Source organism: Phycodurus eques, chromosome 11, assembly GCF_024500275.1.
Source record: "Phycodurus eques isolate BA_2022a chromosome 11, UOR_Pequ_1.1, whole genome shotgun sequence".
NCBI classification, from domain to species: domain Eukaryota; kingdom Metazoa; phylum Chordata; class Actinopteri; order Syngnathiformes; family Syngnathidae; genus Phycodurus; species Phycodurus eques.
In genome coordinates this window covers 1396087-1413415 of record NC_084535.1, presented here as the reverse complement: position 1 = coordinate 1413415, position 17329 = coordinate 1396087, and the positions used below count along the sequence as shown (strand labels likewise).

The window sequence follows — 17329 nt, the reverse complement described above, 5'->3', positions numbered from 1 at the left end:
TTTTGTAAAAGCTTTTGTTTGTATTGGCTGTACCTAATGAAGTGTCCAGTGTACATCCAGTAAGTTAAAATGCAAGCAAAGCATCCTCGAGGAAGACGAACGGTAGCCATGGAAACCTCCGTAATTGTGGATGAGGTCATCTTCCAGAAAGTTCCTCTGCTTTTCTCTCAAATTGAATCTTGCTCAGGGAGAACTTAAAAGGCTTCTTGCTCGTCTCCTCCGTCCAGATGGATGACGATCTGCGGCCGCGCTTATTTAATCATCGTCCATTAAATGCCGTCCGCACCCCCCCCCCCCCCCCCCACCCCCCACCCACCCACCCACACACACGCGGGCGCACACACGCACCCTCCCCCACATCCATGGCCAACGTGGATCAATAGTGGCACAGGTCCAGCTTTTAAGAGGTTGAGGGTGTTGTCGTCATAGCAACGGCAGCAGTTGGATTGTCGCATGACTCAAAAGCACAGTGGCACACGACACTAATACTCGTGTGTGTGTGTTTTGGATTCTTGATCTTCTTTATGCACTTAGCTATGGTACGCTTATATACAGTGGACCCTTGTAAAAGCGGATTTTTCTTCAAACGTTTTTTCATCAATTTTCCCCACTTTTTTACTTTAATTTTTTTTTAAATTTTCTTTTGGTTTTTTTTCTGTTTTTTAGGGACCCCATCCCAAAACCCCTTATTTGGTGGTCCACCCCCGCATACTCAAGAATATATATATATATATATATATATATATATATATATATATATATATATGTAATGCACTTATAATGGTCATCATCATTATGTGTGATTTTGGCCATTCGCGGTCCCTATCCCCCGGAAATAGCGAGGCATCACGTTACCAAAATTCTTGCAAGCTCTAACTTACTAAAAAAACAACTTGCAGTCTTTCCATGGGTGAGAGTGTTGATTTTTTTCAGGTAGGCCTTTGTCCACAAACTGTTGATAACCAACTTTTTAAATTTACATTTTATTTTTTTTCTTGTCACCCTTCGCAAGGAAACGGACTCAAGTTGAGTCTTTTGTGCAAATTGAAATCTAAAAAAAATGTCTTACTGTCTTTCCACGGTGAATGTGTTGCCTTCAAATGCAGTTGGCGTATGGGAAAGTTGTCCCCTTCTTTGCCATAAACATTTGTCAAACGATGTCGCAGTCGATATTCTTGTCACTTGACAAAGAAACAGACTCAAGTTGAGTCCTATTTTTGTGTGGGTGACTATCTGATGAAGTTATTTGACACAAACTAAACAATTAGCGATGAATCCTGCTTGAAAAAACACGGCATACGCTTGTAAATTGTTGGAAATTAACACTTATGCTGAGAAAATAGTCTTTGGTGGGTTTTGTGTAGTTGTCATTGTTTGTGTAGATGATGATGGCGACTGTACAGCAAAGTTGTAAAAATGACAGAAATAAGCACTTGAACTGAGAAAATGAGACATAAAAAGTCTTTTCCACGCTGAGTCTCCTTCAAGTGCAGCCAGGAAAGTCGGCCTCTTCCATTCATTTCCACAAACTGTTGCTGAACGTTGTCCTAATTGTTTTTCCGTGCTGATGGTAATTGAGCAAAAAGCAATGAGAAAGTCTTGGGGTGGCGATGTTGTGTTCAGGCACAGCTGGGAAAGCTTGCCACAACAAAGCACTGTTTGAAAAAGGATGAGCTTGTCATTTTTGAGTGAGTGAAAGTTGAGTTGTTTCTTGCATGGATGATGATGACGACAACTCGCTTGTGTTGCGCTCAAGCGTCGCCGGGAAATTTTGCTCCGGCCGACAAAAGCGTTGTTCAAAGGTTACTTTGGGAGCGGGAACGCAACTGGAGTCGTATTTTGGGTCTTTGTGATGCTGGAGGAAGTCGCTGGCTCGCTTCCTGCGTGTCCTTCCGCGTCGCCCGTCCCGTTCCCCTTCTTCGTCTTGTGTCCCAAGCTCCTGAACGCCACACGCGTCCGATGGTGACGTTTGCTCTCGTGTTTTGTATCTTTTTACACTTGCAGCCTGAAGCGTCCGTCGCCCGCCGGCATCCGGCACAAGGCGGCCGTGTCCAGGTACCGCCAGCCGACGCCCGCCGTCACCCGATGCCCATCGCCATTCGCTCGTCTTTCATTGAGCTTCTTTTCTCGTTCCGCGCCGTTAACGGATATTAACGTGCTCGTCACGTGTACACGGCTGCTGTTTGAATGGCCAACTAGGGGGCGCTGTCCCCCGTGCGTAGAAAGCTGAGAGGAAGTCAGAAAGACGCCCGGGAAGTTACCCAAAATACTGTGCCGCCTTCACATACGAGTGCCCGAACGTCGAAGTTTTTTGAGCGACGAGCAATTGCTTGGTGGAATTGTTTTGCTTTGCGTGAAGTCGAGCGACGAAGGTACGATATGGCCTCATACGCGGACAAGGAGTTACGGAAGACGGCCGAGGTACTAGCGAGCTGTTGCTTCGTCGATTTGTTATTTGTTTTGTTTTTTTGGCTTGGGGCTGCAATTGAAAATCGTCATTAAAAAATATACCAAAATACTTTCTTTCTTCTTCTTCTCAAGGCAATGATAAGAGAGAGTCAATTATTCGCGTATTTCTCGCTATTCGTGGTGGGACTCGGTCCCGAAAAGTATTGTGGGTCCGCTCTATTATTTATGAATTGGTATACAATATTTTCATTTATTAAAGGCACATAAGCTAAAAAGATTGTGGCGGTTTTGCGGGCTGACATTTCAATTGATTTCCATTGACTTGAGAGGAGTTGATTTTACCATCGAATCTTTCCTGTGTATTCAAACTAAAATGCACATTGAGTGTGAAATAATGCGTTTTGAACAAGATGTTCGGTCGGTGCTGCTTTTTCTTCGTCGGCTAAACGAAGCGCTCTGCCTGCCTCATCGTCTTCGTCATCCACTAAGCTAACATCATCGTCCTCATAATCATCACGGTCAGGTTGCCAGTCGTCCGTTCGGTCCTTGAACGCGTCGTCTCTTGCTTCCCCTCTAGTCAGTTCGGTCAGCCCGCCCCGGCCGGGGCTCCCGCCCGGCAGGCCCCGCCCCCGCAGCGTTACCAGCAGGGCCCGCCCACTCAGCAGAGCTCCATTCAGATACCCGTCGGCTCCGCCCCTCCCAAGGTGGTCAGCACGGCCTGCATCTACCCGTCGCAGCCGGGTGAGCCGGCCAATCGCGTCGTCGCGTGACCGTCACGCGATCGCGCAAATGTTGAGTTTTCTCGACCGATCGGTTGTTAAAGACTGTTCAGCTTTAATCTAAAAGGCTTTAGTCAACTAATTGGTTGCTTAATCAATAATTTGATTGTTAGATAGTTGGTAAATTCATGAGACAGATTGAGTAGTCAGCACATTGGTTGGTTAGTGTGTTACTCAATGTAATGGTTAGTTGTCAATTGATTGGTTCATTGATTACTTCCTGTCTGCTCCAGCTGCGCCTCCAGCCCACGCGCTGCTCCACCCTCACCCCGCCGCGCCCGCCCCCTCCCACGGCGCGGGCGGCAACCGCCCCCCCTGGGTGACCGACAGCTCCTTCGCCGACAAGTTCGACCCGAGCAAGACCACCACCCACACCGTCAAGGCGCCGCCGCTGCCTCAGGCCGCGCCCCCGCCGCCCCAGTACATCCCCAACCCCTCGGCCGCCGTCCCCGCTCCCGCCCCCGTCGCTCCCGGCCCCGCCCCCTTCCCCCCGGTGGCCAGAGGGGTGGCGCAACGGGCCGAGAGATTCGCCGCCAGCAGCCGCACGCCGCTGTGCGGAGCCTGTAACGGCATCATCAGGTAACGCCACGCGCTCAAACAAACAAAGAAACAAAAAAACGCTGCGACAGATTTGTTCTTTTACGAGGAGAAATGTTGAGATGACGTTCGGCCGTTAGCACACAGTCCAGGCCTGAGCCCCAACACGAGGGGCAAGAATTCACGAATGCTCGAAAACGGATCAAAAATCTTCTTCTCACATCCAGACTCTTGATCTTGACGCGGCGTAAAGCCGCTCGGCTCCCGCAGAGTGAGGGAAGAGGCGGAGTTTTACGACACTTCGCAGACAGTTCAAGTGTCCAAGAGAGTTCATTGATTCGCTCTCAAACTATTTTCAACACTTTCAATTGGTTGATAATGCGTCAAAATAACAGACAAGGTGGGGACGGACAAATGGTATTGATTTGTGAAAAAAATATGAAATTGAACATCATATGAGGTTTCAACATCGGTGATATACATTTGACATTTCCTTAAATACTGTAATTTCTCGTGTGTAATACGCACCACCCCGAAGTTGACCGAAAAATTCTGGAAAACCCTTCTACCTATGTATAATGCATATTTTTTTATTTTGCTTCTACCCATATGATAGAAATAAATATTTTAATACAGAATAATACAGAAATATTTTCTGTATTTTGCTAGTTTTTTTCCAAAGAACTATTCTGAAGTTAAGCACTTGGTTTGAACACTTAATCCTTTTTTTAATTAACTTGCTCTTATTTTGAAATCCACTTTTATTTTCTAAATGAGAGAACACACAGTTGTGCTCATATGTTTGATTACCCGGGCAGAATTTGTAAGAGGGGTACAATTCTTGGAAGAAAACATGAAGGACCAGGCGAAACACATTTAATTTTATTTGAATGGAATTCAAATTAAACGGTCAAGCATTTCAGAAGAGCATGATCATTAAACAAAACATAACCAAAAAGAAATTAATGGTGGTTGTTGTTCAGTCAGCAGTCATATTAAAAAAATATATATATATTTCACTAATTCTGCCAGGGCATGTCAACTTATGAGCACAACTGTACATATATGTACAGTTGTATATCATACGTCCCCCTGTCATATTGGAATGAAAGTGTAGGCGACACCTTTTTTTATAACCACTAGGTGGCGGTGGTCTTTTGGAATGAAAGTGTACAGCTTTTTAATAACCACTAGATGGTGGAATGCATTTATAAAATGTGAAAGTTTTTTCGATTTGCCCCTATACCCATGTATAATGCGGACTATTGACTTTTGACAATGTTTTGGGGGGGAAATGTGCGTTATGCACGAGAAAATACAGTAGTTTATTGCAATTAAATTATCTAACACATTTTGCATGCAGGTTTTTTTTTTTTTTTTTTACTTCTACTATGACCGTATGCTGCACTTGATGAAATTTAGAAGGATGTTCCACCAGATGTCCATATGTACACCACATACTTCACAACCCATAAAAACACTAATGACTACTTTCCTAACAGTCATTTCAAAATGTTTTTGACTCAGCAATACATTTGCATGCCCTCATTTTGAAATGCATTCTGTACATCATCAGCACTTACTGTACTTTACTTAGCCGTTAACGTCCACCGCTGCCGATAGCCATCCGGACCTTTCTCCGCATCATCTCGAGAGGTTTACCGGCCGGTTTTCTCCGGCGGGCAAATGACGCGAATGTGCCGGCGGCAGGGGTCCGTTCCTGGTGGCGCTGGGCCGCTCGTGGCACCCCGAGGAGTTCAACTGCCACTACTGCAACATGTCGCTGGCCGACGTCAGCTTCGTGGAGGAGCAGAACAGCGTCTACTGCGAGAACTGCTACGAGGAGTTCTTCGCCCCCACCTGCGCCCGGTGCAACACCAAGGTCATGGGGGTAAGGCGGCCAAAGCGCAAGCGGATGCAGACTGCGACGCTTGAACGAACCACAGACTCTCCTACACCCTTTCGGACAAAGTAAACTCATACTAAGACGTCTCGCCGAGCCAAACGCTGTCCAACACTATTTTGGGCCTCCAAACTATGCACAAACTGTCTTATTACAAGCACTTGAACTCACCACAGACTGTCCTACTATATTCAAAACACCTGAACTCGGCACAAACTGTCCTATTCTTAAGATGACCTGAAAAAACATATTGTCCTACACTTTTGTGGACACCCGAACTAACCGCAGACTAGCCTTCACTATTCAAGACACCTGAACGAAGCAGACTGTCCTACACTTGAAGTCATCACGGACTACGCTTGTTGACGTTTGTGGACGTTGCGTTGCAGGAGGTGATGCACGCTCTGAGGCAGACGTGGCACACCACCTGTTTCGTGTGCGCCGCCTGCGGCCAGCCCTTCGGCAACAGCCTCTTCCACATGGAGGACGGAGAGCCGTACTGCGAGAAAGGTGCGGCGCCGGCGCGGCGCGCTCGTACGCCACCGTGTGCTTTCGCAAAGTAAGCGGCTCGTTGTGGTCTGCCGTCAGATTACGTGGCGCTGTTCAGCACCAAGTGTCACGGCTGCGACTTCCCGGTGGAAGCTGGCGATAAATTCATCGAGGCCCTCGGTCACACCTGGCACGACACCTGCTTCGTGTGTGCGGTGAGACCACGTACACGTGAAACACTTACGCTCGACGCCGTACGCTGTTACCGCCGGCGGGGAGACGAGACCGCGTTCGCTCACCGATTCAATCGCTTTGAATTGAATCGTTATTGAAGCACATTTTATTTCACGTTCCTATATTGAAGCACACTGTTAATGTTCACATGGTGCATCATGTTACGGTGGCTCACAATAATATTTTGGGAAATAGAAAAAACATTGTGGATGAACACTCGGGCCTGCCACGCTACTGTCATGTCACGATGGCGCTACTCGGGATAGCGAAGTATTTTTCGGTGGCGCTTAGCGGTGCGAAACGTTTGCGGACCGCTGGTGTCTACGCCGTACTACGAGGGTGAGACAAAGGCTAAGTATTGATTTTTAGAGCGTTCGGAAAGCATTTTGGACATTTGGGATCAAAGGGATCGGAGTTCCATTCGTAAATGTCAACTTGACTTTGTGCTTTCAGGTGTGTCACGTCAACCTGGAGGGTCAGCCCTTCTACTCCAAGAAAGACAAACCTCTGTGCAAGAAGCACGCTCACGCCATCAACGTGTAACCCAGCAACCGCGCGCGTCCGCTCAGCTTCACGTCTGCACGCGTGTGCGAAAGAAACACCTTGCTTGCGGCTTTTGACAAGTTTTTGGGTTTTCATTCATGTGCAATTCACACGGGCACGCGCGCGCGCGCGCCCGCACACACGCACACACACAAACGCTCGGTTGGCGTTCAACATTAGTCACGAAGATATTGAAGATGACATCAATGTTTTGGTTTTTTTTTCCCTATTTCGTCGACTTCGTCATGCTTTACTTCAGTTGGGAGAAAACGTCTCTGAACCGGAGACCGTCTGACACCGTCCCAGACCCGACACCTCAACGCAGAATGTCCTACATTATGAAAACCACCTGAACTGAGCGGACTGCACCACATTTTTGCAAACACTTCAACTGCCCGCAGGCTGTCCTACACGTGTACAGAGCCCTGAAGTAACCACGGGGCTTTTCTCCACTAAGTAATACATCCAAACTAACAACAGACTGTTTTACTCCATTTCAGATTCCTCAAGTAACCAAATACTGTCCTACATTATTACAGACCCCTAAACTCAACACAGACTGTCCTACACTATTTCAGACACCTGAACTAAACGTGGACTCTCCTGATATCAGGCCCCTGAAGTAACCGCGTACTGTCCTACACTTTTACAGACACCCGAACTAACCAAATACTACCCGTCATTATTACAGACCCCTGAAGCAAGCGCAGATTGTTCTACACTTTTACAGACCCCTGAACTAAGCACAGACCGTCACACTGTTGGTGACGCAATTTCAACCGTCCATCTGTGTGTCTCCATGTGGAAAATAGCCTCAAATGTTCTGCAGTTTTTCTTTTGGAATGCGTGCCATGTATTTTTCAAGCGTCACTCCTTCATTTGGTGCTCATCAAAAGAGATTTATTGAATCTAATTTGAGTTTCATTAGATAGTTTTTTTTTCTAAAGCGTCTGGTGTGGCATCTGTTTGTTTTTCTTTATTTTTGTGATTATTTTGAGTGCATACGACAAAGCTGGACAAGAAGCATTTTTGTGTTTTAACGCTTGTAGAGGAAATGCAAAGAATTGACGACGTATGTACTTTCTCACGTTTGCCTGCTGCTTTTAAACCTGAGCGAAGCGCGGGATGAAAGATGGAGGACACGAAAAGAGTCCCCGAGCTCGCAAATGTACCACAGTGTAAGGGTGCCTTAAACACACCGTGAGAGTGGCAGGATTGCACGTCCACGTTTTTGAGCGTTTTCTACTCTGAGCGTGAATGTGTGCGCATGCCCCGTGTTTGTCGCCTGGCTTTTGGGGCGTTTGTGCCGCCGCGTCCTCACGACTGCTTCGGCGAAGGAAGGACGTGAAAGAGGATTAACTGAAGCCAAACGAGAGTTCTTCTCACCTGGAATGATTTCTCACACTTCAAGAATTATTTCTGCTGCAAGTGGAATAAAGTCCAACATTTGTTGCAAACATCGTGTCTGATGAAATATTCATTATGCATAATCATATGGGTCATGTTCATATAATTTGATCAATATCAATGAAGACATGGCCCACTGAATTTCCTTTTCCAAAACAATTTTACTGATATGAGCATTTGAGTGATTGCCAGTTGTCGTCCATCCAAAGGTCATAATCATTTCTCACAGAAAGTAATGTAATATTTTTCAAACTTTCAATAGCAAAATGGCTTTACCATTAGGTATCCAAAAGGATCATTTCATGATTTGCAATGTTTTGTGAAGATGTATCAGATTTGTCCATAAAAACCAACACAAAGGCATCTTCGTTCCTTTCTTTGCTTCTTTTACAAATGTCACTCGAGCTGTCTTCGCCATTGATGTAACTCGAGTGTCTCGTTAAGTTGTTAAGCTGTGATGACACTGCCACATAGAGGCTGTTCGTTAGCCCGTCTATGGCGTTTCACATTCTTGCCATTTGTTTCCATAAAGCGCGCGTCGCCGCCGCACCCTGAATAATTTTTGCTTATTTTACGAGATGTCTGAAAAGTCAAAAATGCTCATTTAAGATCGTTTTTTTTTTTCGGACAAATCCGATGCGCTTTGTTGCACACGAAACCATTTGTACGCGCTTGAAAAGCCACGAAATGGTCCTACACATTTGCAGTTCTTCTCGGGCGGTTTTAGGTGTGACTGCCAACTGTTTCCGATACAGCGCCACCCCATTGGTGTGGTGTAGTGGCACAATTGCAGTTCAAAATAACACCCAACGAGTGCAGCGCTGATCATCGCGTTTTCATAATGTCACAAAGCGGAGGCGGTCCCTGCTAAAAGTCAGATGCTGGAATGGAGTACGAGTAGCGGGGGTGCTGATAATAAATGTTTCGACACCAGAGGGCGCCCGCATGTATGAGCGACTTGGAAATAGGCAGCAGTGATTGGAATCGCAGACGAGGAAAATAAGACGACGTCTCACTCTGCTGCTTCTGTTTTGCCAGTCCCAATCGTCATTAGGGAACCTGCCGTACTTCAGGTGGCTTTGGGCAAAACACCCAGGACGCGGCACAAATAGCCTAACAGTTGACTGGTAGCCAATAAATGTCAGGGCACACGTAGGCAAACAAGAATTCACATGTTAGATGGGAGGGGGGGACCACTCCACACAGCAAGGGTGGAATTATGGACACTGATTTATTATTATTATTATTATTATTATTATTTTGTAACATTAAATTTAGGTGTAAAAAACACACACACCTAAATAAAAATGTAAACCATAATAAAAAATCAGTCATATTTCTACAAATGTTTGTGGTTAAAAAAATAATTGGCAAAAATTCAAACTCACGTGGCACAGTATACTTTATTTGAAACGAAATTTGAAAAGACGTTGACATTTTTATGATGATTTTTTTTATGCACTGATTTATTTATTTTTTAAGGTGAGGGGATTTTTTTTTTTTGAAATTTCAATTAAACCTCAGCGATTCAAACGCAAATGTTACAATTTAAAAACATTGCTCACCCTTTATTGAAAAAAATTGGACCAAAGCTGGTATTTTTATTGTATAATTTTAACGTTTTATTGCTTGACGGAATTCCTCATAAACACAATACCATCGTGTACAAGGCAAGTGTACGTTAATAAGAAATGAGTGAAAATGATGTGTGTATTTCATAGACGATCTTGGATTTGCTGCGGGCAGTCCAAGTCAGCAAGTCAGTAAGAAGTCGCTCGTTGCTGGAATACCGCAGAAAACTCTGGAATTTGAACCACCACCACCCCCCCCCCCCCCCCCCCCCCGACTTCGCTTCTGCTGGGAATTTGGGACTTTTCATCCACAGACAGAAAAAGCGAGAGCTAGTCCGCCCGGTTAGTCGTCGATGACGCACGACAAAAAAGGTAAAGACGACAATCAACAACTTTATTGCTGGGCTACGACTTGTGGGTGCCGTTTATTTGCTGGAACCTGATCGGTAGAAGCGCCTTCGTATTGCCGAATGGGTTCGTATTGCCGAATGGGTTCATTTCAATGAAGTCCCCCGTGTGAATGTTTCTAATATCTGCGCCGTATTACATAGTCAGGCTGGTATTTAACTGTGTAAAGAAGTTGGACGAAAATCACTCGAAAACTCGCGGAGCTGAACAGATTTTCCGGGGTGTTGTGCCAGGTGATAGACGGATCCCTTCGTCTGCCGTCGTGGGGGGAAAGAAAAAAGTTACCTTGGACTTTTTTTTGTTGTTGCTCCAAGACTTCGTTCGTTGATTATTTTTTTTAACATTTTTTATTATTTTTTTCCTTATTTTATTTCCACGAGAATCTCCTTCCGAGTGGTTACTAATTGTTTGTAACACTTTAATGACCAAATGGGATGCAAAAACAGCATTTGTTGGTTTTCGCTTTGCACTGTTGTGAAGACTTGAGCCGCATTCCTCGGCTAGCTAACGATTAGCTTCACGTTCGTCTTCTCCTCCGGCTAAGTTTTTTTTATTGTTAACTGTAAACTTTGATGAATAATTCAACTTTCCATTCTAATGGTACAGTGATGTAAAATAAGGCGATGTTAGCTCGCCCGCTAACTTGAGCTAAAGTAACGCAAGTTCTGTTCCCGAATGTCCGAAAGAGACGCTTGAATTTGACCTAAAGCCTTTTGTAAACATTTTTTTTTATTTTTTAATCAGTTTATTTGAAAGGGGACAATGCAATTTCATAAAACACATGAAATGCACATGGTTAAAAAAGCCAGAATTAGCCAGAAGGCTAGTTTTCATCTGTAGTCCCCTGGCCATGATGTAAAAAAGCAGTAAAATACATCTACAAGACAATATAATACAGGATACATAAAGACTTACTATACTATTAAGAGAGATTTATTTATATTATTTATATATATATATATAATTTTTATTTATTTTTTACAGCAAAATAGTTGTTGTTGGAAATATTAAAGAGTGTGCATGTAAACAAACTCGATCGCTCAACAACTTATGTTCACTCAATGTTTTACCTTCAACTCCGGTACTCATTTTCTTTAGTCATTAAAGTATTCTTTTTCAAGTGTTTTGTTCATGGCGATTTAAGAGTTTCAAGGCGATATATGATGTCCATTTGACTTTTGATAATGCAAAATAATCCAAATGGTTTGGTCGTCTGATGATTTGTGCAAAGGTTTGCGAATGTTGGCGGATCGCGCGTCCCAGCGCCGCCATTTCGGACTCCCTAACCCACAACGCGCAGTTTTCTCAGCCAATGACGTGATCCGATAGGTTTGGACAAAGTTGCACAACTCAACAACCACTTTCAAGCACTAGCATGTCAAAAACACAAGGTAAGCAGAGCTGCAGCGTTAGTACAGATTGGCATTAGCTATCAGCGCTTCTGTTGTCGTAATGTTTGACTGTTGTCTTTGTGGCGGCGGGGATGCTGTAGCCCCCGCAGATTGACCTTTTCGGGGGGGCACCTTTCCTCCGTTCTTGGCGGAAAAATCCGCCTATTCCTGATTTTTCTGTCATGAGCCAAAAGCAGTTTGAATTAAACTACTGAGGTTTTAGTCCTAAAAAGCACATTCAACTGGATTTAAGATGCATACTGTACAACTCAACTGCACTTAAGAAAATGTACTGCACATAAGTAAAAATGTACTGTACAACAAAAAAAGGTAAGCTGTTGCATAGCTCCAAGCGTCATTGTAATATGTTTGCTTGTATTTGATGTTTGAATTTAATATTTAATTCAGTGATTCTCTCCTGTACCACAAGTAGTACTCGCACTCCACTTTGAGAATCGCCGCTCCACATTTTGTATGATAGCTATTGTGCTGTAGCGTCTCTTTAATTGACAGCCACGCCCCAAAAATGACGAACTCCCGCGTGGGAAGGCCTCTCTCATCCAATCATAAATGTAGCTGCCGCCACGTTGGATTTGTGATTGACAGTCAGCGGGGTGGCTCGATACGACGGTGGCGCCCGTTTCCGCTTTGACGCACGACGGCTTCGTCAAACGACGACTAAACTCGTCATCGCAATTGTTGATGTGTATTAGCTGTAAGGTGTTTATTGTTCTCTCCAGCATTTTGAAGGCTACTGCAAAGTTTGAAGACGTTTGCAAGAATCTGAAATGCGTTGAACGTGTGTTGGGATCCTGAGTTTTAAACTATTGATATCGGTAATTATCAATTCAATAATTCATAAAAATGATCTCAACTGATTCGGGCTCGGTCCCCAACCTTCGCTTGTTTTGTTTGGCCATGTCACGCGTTGCCACATCGCTACATGAATTGACGAAGTGTATTTCAGGGACTGTGATGAAATGTCGCCTCCACCCAAAATAGCGCGATGGCATCTCTGTGGGCGCTAGCGTGAGCGGGAGGCGCATGCTCAACCGAGCGTTACGTCAGCATGAGCTTCTAATGAGCGACATGGACTTGATCGTGCGTGCGTACGTGGCGGTCAGCGGCCAGCAAAAACAAAATATAGCAAAATATTCAAGCTATCTTGGGCTCTCGCATGTTTGGCGCAGCTCGGGCTCGGCTTTCCCGAGAGATCCCGCCCACTGGCCGTCAATCCGACTATCTATTAACCGGCAACTCTTCGATGGTCAAACTAATCGACAACTATTGTGATCATTGATTCATCGTTGAGAGACTGTTTAACGGATTTTCAGCCTCTCAACAGTAAATGTTCGCAGATTTTCATCATCCTCCATGTTTGCAGACTGATTATCTTTTTTTTTTTTTTTTTCAAAATAAGACATTTGCAAACATCCGCTTTTACTTTGGAAAACAATCATCGTCTTTGCCAATTTTCCGACAGCTGTTACGAACCAAACCGGTAACCGAATTATCACCAATTTATGTTTGTGTATTTTTGGGACTGTCAAGTTGAAATCATTTTCTGTTTTTCAATCAAGGGAGTGAAATTGAAAATGTTTTTTTATCCGATTCATTGCTTCGTCCAAAAGATCATTGACAGATGACTCCATCCGTCCGCTCTCTCTCGCGCTTCTCCTCCCTCGAGTCGCGAATATGCCGCCGGCCGACTGCGGGCGAGAGGCGGGGTACACCCCGGAGCGGTCGCCGGCCAATCGCAGGGCACATAGAAACAAACAACCATTTGCACTCACATTCACACCTACGGGCAATTTAGCGGCTTCGATCGACCAAGCATGGAGAAAAGTCGTGCAGGCCCAGAGAGAACATGCAAACTCCACACAGGCGAGGCCGGATTTGAACTCGTAACCTCCGAACTGTGAGGCAGAAGTGCTAACCGGTTCGTCGCCGTGCCGCCTCAACAGATTAATCGTTTATTGAAATAGTCGCTAGTTGCAGCCCTGCTATGTGCTTTTTGAGTAATGGGACTTGTTGAACACTTGAATGTAAAAAAAAAAAAAAAAAGAATAACAACAAGGTAGATTTATGGAACACAAGGACACTTTTTTTTCGGAACACAATCCATTGAAGTATTGTGTTGTGTTGTATCATTGTGTCGGACAGCTGCACATTCCAAGTGGAACACACACACACACGCGTATTTATATCACACTAATGAAGGAAAGAATCTTAATGCGTACGTGTGGTCAGCTGATTTTGATGTTGTTGTTCTGCACTATTTGTTAACGTTGTAGTTGTCATAAAAGTAAGCAAAAATGAAGCCTTTTCTCTAGCGCTCACTGTTTCCATGCTCACAAAATGCGACCATGTCGCGTGTTTGCCAAGTGTTTTTTTTTTGGTCACATCTGCTTTTACTTTGGCAAACTATGATGGACATTTTTGCTGATTCGCTGACGGATGTTGCGGACCAAGTCGCTAACTCCATCAAAATCCATTTAGAGAAAAAAAGAGTAGCTTATTCTGACAATAATTCAAATTTGCAGCTGTAGCGTGAATAACGTGAAATTGACATGGAGTTTGCGTCGAACGACCACCGTTGCCCTTCGTTGGCGTGAACTCAAATCTGGCCCGCCACATCATTTTATGTGGTCCGCAAAAGGAAATCATGTGCGTCAACGTCCATGATTCTTGAACATTTTTAATAGTCATATTTCATAACATAACATAACATTGAGCTATTGCAAGCATTTTTTTACAGTAACTTGAACAATAGTTGAACAAACTATTGTCCTTGACTTCTGGTTTCCAAAAGAGTTATTTGGACGGGGAGATGCTATTGTTTGCAAACAACGTCTGGAGTTGAGCTGAGTTTTTTCCATGTGGCATGCTTTTAGTATGCTCAATGTGTCCTCCTCCTCCTCCTCCTCGTTGGGCTCGTTCCCCGTGTGGCCATCTAAGGGATCTATTCCTGCTTCCCCCTTTTCTTTCTTTCTTTCTCTTTTATTTTTTTCCCTTCGCCGGGCTCCGTCCAAGGCTGCAGGATCGCATTACTGGCCAGTCTGGAGGCGAAATGGCACGGCAGCAGCGTGAGGAGGAGGAGGAGGAGGAGGAGGAAGAGGGAAGAGATCAGGTTTCACATCTCCAGCACTCTCCTCGGTCTGCCCCCCACCCCCCTCCACTTTCCCGCCCCCTCCCTGAGGAACCTGGAGACAGAGTGGCTAAGCTGAGGAGGAAAGATTGCAACGCCTCCTTGTCCTCCTCCTCCTCGTCCTGCTGCAAAGGTTCCCGGTGGTGTTCTGCAGGAGATAAATAATCAGCTTCTTCCCCTCTGTCATCGTCTTTTCTTCAAGGTTTGCATGTCTAAAGCAGTTCTTCTCAAAGTGGGGTCACAAGGCGTAGCTTATAATTGCAATGCGTGATCACTTCAAACAAAACAACAAATGTGCATGCTTACTCGGGCCCAAGCACAGAAGTTACAACAAATACTAAACCAATTTGTCCTCTCTACCAAAGCTTTGGCCCAGTTAAAAGTTCGGATATGATCATCACATAAATGTGACAACCCTGCATGCATCAAGTTGTTCTGAGAAGAAAAGTCATAATATTGCAAGAATAAAGTCCACCAGTCCAGTAATGCCAAAAGATGGAACTTCAAAATCATACCTTTCCTCATTCAAAACAATATTAGGCCGTGGACGATAATAACGAAAACTATGACGTATATGTAGGGTTGGGCATCGTTTGAATTTGAGCGGTTCCGATTCCGGTTCCTTAGTTCGATTCTGTTTCCAAACGATTCCGGTTCTTTTAGGGGGCTGGGTCAAAAACAAGTTTCTTATCTTATATATATATATATATATATATATCTTTCCCAAAAAGATCAAGTTGAGGAAACTGTAAGAGGATGCGGCCGAAAGATCCGCGGTTGTTCGAAGCCTTTGATCGCCCCCAGCTCACGAGAGAGCTCACCGGTGTGTCTGGGTCTAAACGACGGCTTAAATCCAATGCGGCGCCGACGAGCTAAACGGCCGCGTGTGACAAGCGAAAGCCGAGCAAAAAGACGTGAAAGACAGGAGGCGCCGGCCGCTTACCTCGATCAGCCCACCATCGCCGCCGGACACTGAGTTAGCGGTGAAACATAGTCGAATACGTATGATCATTTCATGTAACTTTACTGTCAGTTATCACTCAATACATTTATGACATCGGGCAAAACGAACAAGTACCACGGGCAGCGGCAGAAATGAAACGGAGCTCCATTGACGAGCAGTAGCTACAAATGCACCACTGGACATGAGCAACTGGAGTTTCTTCCCACCTGTCGTCTTCATCCTCATTTCTTGTTTCTTCCTCTCGCTCCTCATTTCACCGATCGCACTCTGCCTCGAACCGAAACGGCCGAGCAGCGGTCGTCGCTGCTAAAAATGGCCGCTTTCCCGTTTGACGTCACGACCCAGAATGCACTGCCACGAAAAAACAATGGCGGCCTATGTTGAAATTACGATTTGTAGAAATATATAAATCTGGAAATGATTATCGAAAGTTGTATCTTATTGTTATGTTACTCAAGTTGAAAGAGATCATCTACACCAAACACGTCACGTGCGGGGAGCAGCTGGACCCAAGAGCAGGCGGAGGCAGTTGTATAACGAGGAACAGTTTCTTGAGCAAAGGTTACGGAGGTGGTCCTGAATGTGTTGGCAGGCGGCGGCGTGGGCAGAACAGGCGGCAGGAATGACGTGGGTCAGGGGACACGGCGGAGCACTGGGAACGAGGAGACACCAGAGTTAACAAGGGAAGCGAGGAACACTTACGCTTACTCGACATAAGGTGGGCCGTGGCACCGCCGGGAGAGGCTGCAATACTACGGCGAGGATTTCCTGGAACGGGCAGGCTTAAATACCGGTGGTGATGAGGCCGATCGGAGACGGGTCCTGAACACGGACAGGGGAGGGGGGAGGGAGAGAGGACGCAAGGAGCCCACCAGGCTCCCATAATGGAGCGTCGCTTTCCAAAACAACCAAAAGCGCCTGTTAGTACTCGATTGTTTTCACATGAATGTTCCGTGAAGCGTCTTCTTCTTCACTGACTGCTCCGTGTTCGCATAAAGCAAATCGCACACGGGAAATGGCAGCTCGATTCGTTTATTTAGTCGACGTTCACGCTTGTGCCGTAGAGATAAAACGCTATCGACGTTCAGTATCACAATTAGTTCAGTACAACAACGATAACACATATCAGTATTATCACCGTTGCCAAAAGAATCTTGAGTGGAATATGTAACCCAAGAAAAAAAGAAAGACACCATCTGCAACCGTATGGCCTTTTTGTACATTGGAAATTGTCAACGGCAGCAAGCAAAATGAAGACGCCGTCGCCACCAAATGGGATTCAAATGAGCTCGGTGGTGACGGAAACGACTGTGAAGCTTTGAGGTGCTGCCCGCCTTGGCGCCCGCTCACTTGATTTTGCCAGCACACTTCAATTCATTTCCATATGCAGCCCCCCCCAAAAAAAAAGCTCCAAGATGCCGTGGCTTGCAGGTGGGGAAAAAAAAAGTACTAAGTACCGTACTTCTTCTTTTTCTTCTTCTTCTTCAGTGACACTTACCATCTGAAATGTTATCACACTTTCAATAAACCATGAAAAAAACATTTC

General features: G+C 45.2%; 2 protein-coding genes across 5 annotated transcripts in view; both read left to right on the top strand.

Annotated features, from left to right (window-relative positions):
* The window catches only part of LOC133409979 (LIM domain-binding protein 3-like), a 40485-nt gene extending 31933 nt beyond the window's left edge, over window positions 1–8552 (top strand). The window contains exons 9-15 of one of the 2 annotated variants that reach the window (XM_061690643.1): window positions 2005–2055; window positions 2987–3150; window positions 3422–3767; window positions 5436–5616; window positions 6018–6138; window positions 6217–6332; window positions 6805–8552. In XM_061690643.1, the coding sequence (XP_061546627.1) occupies window positions 2005–2055; window positions 2987–3150; window positions 3422–3767; window positions 5436–5616; window positions 6018–6138; window positions 6217–6332; window positions 6805–6894 (1069 nt within the window). In that variant the 3' untranslated portion in view covers window positions 6895–8552. The remainder of the gene's footprint in view (window positions 1–2004; window positions 2056–2986; window positions 3151–3421; window positions 3768–5435; window positions 5617–6017; window positions 6139–6216; window positions 6333–6804) is intronic. The other variant, XM_061690642.1, reaches the window with a different exon arrangement.
* A 1497-nt stretch (window positions 8553–10049) lies between these two features.
* LOC133409484 (bone morphogenetic protein receptor type-1A-like) overlaps window positions 10050–17329 on the top strand; it is a 36608-nt gene continuing 29328 nt past the window's right edge. For 2 of the 3 annotated variants that reach the window (XM_061689549.1, XM_061689547.1), the window contains exon 1: window positions 10050–10244. In XM_061689549.1, coding sequence (XP_061545533.1) covers window positions 10226–10244 — 19 coding nt within the window. In that variant the 5' untranslated portion in view covers window positions 10050–10225. The other variant, XM_061689548.1, reaches the window with a different exon arrangement.